The 5,999-nt window shown below is 38.2% G+C and overlaps 1 protein-coding gene across 1 annotated transcript in view; it reads right to left on the bottom strand.

The window, feature by feature from the left end:
• The window catches only part of BICC1 (BicC family RNA binding protein 1), a 367,817-nt gene that overhangs the window by 54,151 nt on the left and 307,667 nt on the right, over positions 1-5,999 (bottom strand). The window contains 1 exon segment of the mRNA XM_007958861.1: positions 946-959. Coding sequence (XP_007957052.1) covers positions 946-959 — 14 coding nt within the window.

The following is a 5,999-nucleotide window of genomic DNA, read 5'->3' as shown; positions in this document are numbered from 1 at the left end:
GGAAGTAGATTGTCCAGCCTTCTTTATGCATTGTTGTATGTATCAGGTCCATGATGGAGTCAGCTAATGTTTACTGAGTACCTTCCACAATTAAGAAGCAGTTCTGTCTGAGTCCTTTAACTCTTCTTAACCAGCCATGCTCAAGGATAATGACTCAGAATCATCTGGTGGGAATATTCTCTAAACTACACACACTTCTCTGGTATTGTGATCTCCTCATCTTGAAGTCCGGTCAAAGACTAACAGTGGTACATCATATTCTTAAGGTGTAATTAGCAGTGAAAATAAGAGCAAAAGACGGAGAGGTGCGAGAAAAGAATTGAAAGAGGGAGAGAAGGTAGGAAGGAGGAAGGAAACTATGTTCTCAAAGCTGCCCTCTCTTAGAGTGAGAGGTGTGAGATCATGGTTAACCACAGCTGAGGAGCTTCAAAGTTCAAGAATGCATTGCTGATCTCTGGCCACCTGGGGAGGTATCCCAGCAGCTGTGCTTATCTGTGTTGGTATCATCACTTCCAGCCTCCACCCCCACCCCAGGCAGTGTCTCCTGGGGGCTGCTCTTGCCCTTAAGCACTTCTCCTTACACTGTTCTCCAAATCTTCCTCTGCCACTTGCCCTGTCTCAGGAGACTTGTGAGACCAAGGCCCTAAGATTGGTTGAAATTTTCAGCAATGCTTCAGTATCAGGTATTATAAAGGGAAGGGCCTAAAAGCAAGCAAAAGGGATTTCCAACCATCATACAGCAGCGCATCATGCTTGCGTTCACTGCCTGTTGCCAAATGCATCCTAACAAGGACCCCCTCTACAATACTCTGGCCAACTCTGGCCACAATTATGTAAACAAACAGCTTCATCAATAATTCTAATTACAGTCATTATAAGTCCCCAAGGCAGTATTTATATAAAGAGTTGTCTACATTTAACATTTTGGTTTCAGCCTTTCTCAACTTTGGTTTCAATTACTATAGGTCGACACTTATGTTAATCTATATTGAAAATGTTCACTATTACAGTGGGTGATTGAACATAGTGTTACTCAAAACATGCCTACTCATAAGATTCACTTCTAGCACTTGTTAAAATACAGGTTCCCAGGAATTGGCATCTTGTAGGTTTTTCAAGTGATTCTTAAATCAAGCATGTATAGAGAACAGATTAACCACACAAAAATTTTTGTTGCAGTTTCTAACTCTAATATATATGACATAAAATGCTTACAAAATAAAATAATTATTTTTCTCATAAAAGAAACTAAGTATTTGAATGGCATGATAATCTAAAAACCTGTTATATTACAGGTTGGATGATCCCATTAACATCCTATGCATCTCTAAAGGGACAGATGAACCTTAGATCTAATTTATCAAAGAATCTAATTCTCCATCATTCTTTGCATCAACAGACCAATAAACACAAAATAAAAAGCAAAAGCTGCAACAGGAAATATTTTAAAGTGAAAGAGCACCATCTAGTGACCAAAAATAAAAATTATCAGTGGACACAGACAAATAGACACATAACCACAAAACATACTCAAAGACACCAATATGGCACATCAAATTGTCTCCAGGACTTGGATGGGGGCTTGTTTGGAAAATGGTCCCTATTTAAATAATCAACTGTCATAAGAACAGAAAAAAAGAAATGTAAAATTCTGGTTTAGATTGCTAAGGTGGCTATTAGCACTGTAATGTTCATTCCCTGTATAACCCTTGTTAAATGGTACAGGATGTGTGCTCTCATTCCAAGGTGAACTTAATTTACTCTTCAGTTTTATTTATTTTTTAACTTTTTGTTGTGATTTTGGTGAAGTTTTACAAAGCATAATTGTTTTACATTTAATAGTGCATACACTTTTTGTTTTGTGTCACTGGTTATATTCCCTGAAATCTAACAACTCACCTCCCACTTCCTCCCTATGGTTTACCCTTTCTCTGTGTCCTTCTGTCCTATGAATGCCTGCCTCCCTACCATCCTGCTTTTAGTAAGTGTTACACTTTGTGGTTAAAGTTTGTCCATGTGATTCCACAGGGACTAGGTTTCATTCACGAACCCATTCTGAAAATATGTGACAAAGAAAAGTTGAAGTATTAGCCATATTAATAAACACAAGATGAGGGAAACGTTAGCTATCAGGAGGGTTGAAATATGGAAGAGGAATAGGGAAAAGTGTGTAGCCCTCTCCTTTCAATATGGGTTCGAAGCTTGAGATAGGTGCTCTAAAAATAATATTCATTATTTTATAATCAACCCTAAAGTTCCATGTCTTATTTGGTTTTGGAACTAGAACAATCCCAAACAAGTGGTAGATAGTCAATAAACTGTTGTTAAATGGACTAATGGCTCCCATATTTTAGGAAATGGTTAAAGAGAGAGGGGATAAAACCCTATGAGAAGAGTCTAAACCTCATATCCCGTATGTCTTGCATGTATAGTCTGATTTCAAATACTCTGTTCTCTGTAAATTTTCTGTAAATACACAGAAAACTATTAGATATTCAGGATCCCCTGGGTGGTGAAAATAGTAAACATGGTCAGCTGCTAACTGAAAGGATAGCACTTCAAATTCACTCAGAGGCATCCTGGAGGAAAGGCCAGGAGATCTACTTCTCAAAAATCGGCTGCTAGGAACCCTGTGGAGCACAGTCCTACTCTGACACAGGGTCTCCATAAGGCGGAGTCAACTCCAGTGTCATGTTCATCCATATTGTTGGTTTCCAAATACTTACAGTCCTCATCTGTCCACATCTCTCTGCTGTCGTTCTACAGAAGAGAGGAAGACCAGATGATAACTGAGCCTTCAGTAAGTAATATGAGGCTGTATGGACATGAGTAGGAAATGGGTATTTTATGTATGTATATGGTAAAAGACCAAAAAAATAAACCTTTGAACATAAAGTCTTACGACTTCCATATGGAAATCTGTAAGGACTTGATAAGGCAACAATTGTTTTCATAAGAACACCTGCTAAAAACCGTATTTTCAATAAAAATAAATTTTGAAAAGAGTTGGAACATTTGTATGAACGTAAGTGAAGTTTAGTTGTGGTTTTAAAATAGTATCTCTTGGTACTCTGCCTTCTACTTTCTGGTTTTCCATTCTTGGAAATATTTCCATTCCTGGAAAATTAGTCAATATTTTACTGCCTTTTCCTTCTCTTCTTAAACCTAAAACTCTTTCCCACTCCATTCGTATCCCACAGCAGAACCTACAGGAAATGCTCGTGTCAGCCATTTCATTGTATTTATTATGCTACAGAAAGTACTATGCTATTGACATACGATGAATTGAAGTCATAAATCTTTGCCAACAATTTGTTTGCACCTATTTTCCTGTCCATATGATTGAGTGCTGCTGAGCAAAAGATTCAACCCAAAAATTCACAGCAATTCTTTCATTCTAAGCATGTTCTCTTGTGGAAATAGAGAGATAGACAGATATATAGACAGACAGACAGACAGATAGATTAAAAAAAACACCACAGGAAAACAGTAATCCACTCTTCCTACTCACAACACCCCTTTCCTCCCATTCATGCTGTTAGGTGACAATGAGTTGATTTTCAACTCCCAGTGACTACATGTGTTGGGGTAGAAATGCACCACAGGGTTTTCTAGGCTATAATCTTTACTGATGTAGATGGCCAGATTTTTTTTTTCCTGCAGAAATGCTTGGTATTCAAACTGCTAACTTCCAGTTAGCAACTGAGCACTTAACTGTTTTGCCACCAGAGCTCCTTTCTCCATCCATAACATTCTGCAAATAAAAGATAGAGTATTAGAATTGCACCTTTGTTTATGGGGAAAAGGTCTCTCTCATGGCCTGTAATTCAAACAGCTTTGGTACTTTCAATGCATTAAAAAAAAAAAAAAGGTGTTGAGGGACTTCTGGTAAGATGGAGGGATAGGCAGACAAGCAACATAGACCCTCTTCAACAAAGAAAAGAAAAATCATTGACAGAGATAAAGAAGATAATCCTGGAGCCCTAAACTTTGAAAGGACCTGTACAGAAGTAGATTAGTCACCAACTAATGGAAAAACCTGAACAAAAACAGTGAGTACAGACACGGTCAGAGCTGCAGACTGTCAGCTACTCTGAGGGACCAATAGCCTGAATATTTCCAAGTGGTGTTGGGACCTGAGAATTGACCTAAAGATCAGCCCTGGTCACCAAGGGCTGCAGGGATGACTGCACTGGTGGCCGATGACTAGGAAGGGAAACAGCAAGGAAGGAGACAACCTGAGCTGTTGACTTTCTGCTGTCCAGAAGGTGCAGCCATTTTGATTGTTTACATGTGGCAGCCATTTTGGATATTTAAAGTGAACAAGGGCATGGCCATATTGAATGCTTATAAGTGGCAGCCATTTTGGATTATTAAAAGTGATGGAGGTCACAGCCATTTTGAATGTTTACAAGTGGTGGCCATTTTGGATATTTAAAGTGACTGAGGGTGCAGCCATTTTGAATCATTACAAGTGGCAACCATTTTGGATTTTAAAGTGATAGTATTCTCATTTGGATTCCAGGGACCTAAGAATAGGCTCTGTTTGCCAAGATCAGAAGGGACATATGAGAGGCTGACAACAGGGAAGGAGACAGGTGGTGAATGTATAAGTGCTGTCAACTAGTGAATTGAGGAGCACAGTACCCTGCTTGTGTAGAAAATATACAAAAAAGATAATAACTGTGGGCAAGTCACTCTAACACACAATCACCAATTAAATATAAACACAAAAATGTCACAATGCCTCAGAGACAATAGACCATCACAATCCACACAAACAAGCAAGATAAAGCAGGAGAAACAAGGCACCAGGATACAGACCCAAAACACATCCCTGAGGAAGATGCACCATTGGAACTCCCTGATAAGGAATTCAAAAGAATTATATTTAGGTATCTTCAATGAATTGAGAGACAGACCAACGAAAACAGATAAAACCCTAGAACAATGTCAAAAGAGAATATAAGAACAAAATGACAAAATAAATGAAAAATTAGAAATGATACAAAATCTACACACAGAAATCCAGAAGATTAGTACTAAATTTTCAGAAATAGAGAAGACATTGAATGGGCAAAAGAGCAGAATTGAATCAATGGAAGACAGAATTAGGGAGATTGACGGCAAATACCTGAACACTTCTTTGGAAATGGATAAATCAGAAAAAAGATCAAAACAAAATGAAGAAAGCCTAAGGTTCATGTGGGATACCATCAAAAGGAATAACCTACATGTAATCTGAATTCTAGTACAGGAAGAGACAAGTTAAACCACAGAGAAAATTGTCAAAGATTTGTTGGAGGAGAATTTTCCTGGTGTGATGAAAGATGAGAATATATCCATTCAGGAAGTCCAACCAACCCCAAACAGGATAGACCCCAAAAGAAAATCACCCAGACATATCATCATCAAACTCACCAAAACCAAAGACAAAGAAAGAATCATGAGAGCAGCACGGTAAAAATGAAAAGTTAAATACAAGGGGCAACCAATAAGACTAAACTCTGATTTCTCAACAGAAACCATGCAGGCAAGAAGACAATGGGATGGTATATATATATAAAACCCTGAAAGAGAAAAATTTCCAACCAAGATTTATATACCCAGCAAAATTGTCCCTCAAATATGATAGTGAAATTAGGACATTTCAGGATAAGCAGAAATTAAAGGAATTTGTTAAAACCAGGCCAACCTTACAACAGATGTTAAAGGGAGCCCTTTGGACAGAGAAACAACAACAGCCAACAACTGACCATTAACACACATGATGATATAACCCAGAAACCAACCCAGCTATGGAAGTATCCAAAGTAAATAAGCCTACAAGATTGCAGACAGGGAACCAGAGACACCAATTGACAAATAAGGACAATGCAAGCCAAAAAGAGGGGAAAAACTATGTCGTTATAGAACTTTTAGATGGTAGGGAAGTCAAGACAACTACAAGATAGGATGGACTGTTCTAAACTGGGGAAGAAAACTATAAATCACAGGGT

This window comes from Orycteropus afer, unplaced genomic scaffold (genome assembly GCF_000298275.1).
Source record: "Orycteropus afer afer isolate SDZICR_OR568_19922 unplaced genomic scaffold, OryAfe1.0 scaffold00016, whole genome shotgun sequence".
Lineage (NCBI taxonomy): Eukaryota > Metazoa > Chordata > Mammalia > Tubulidentata > Orycteropodidae > Orycteropus > Orycteropus afer.
The sequence above is the reverse complement of the archived record's forward strand: the minus strand, read 5'-3'. Positions and strand labels throughout refer to the sequence as shown.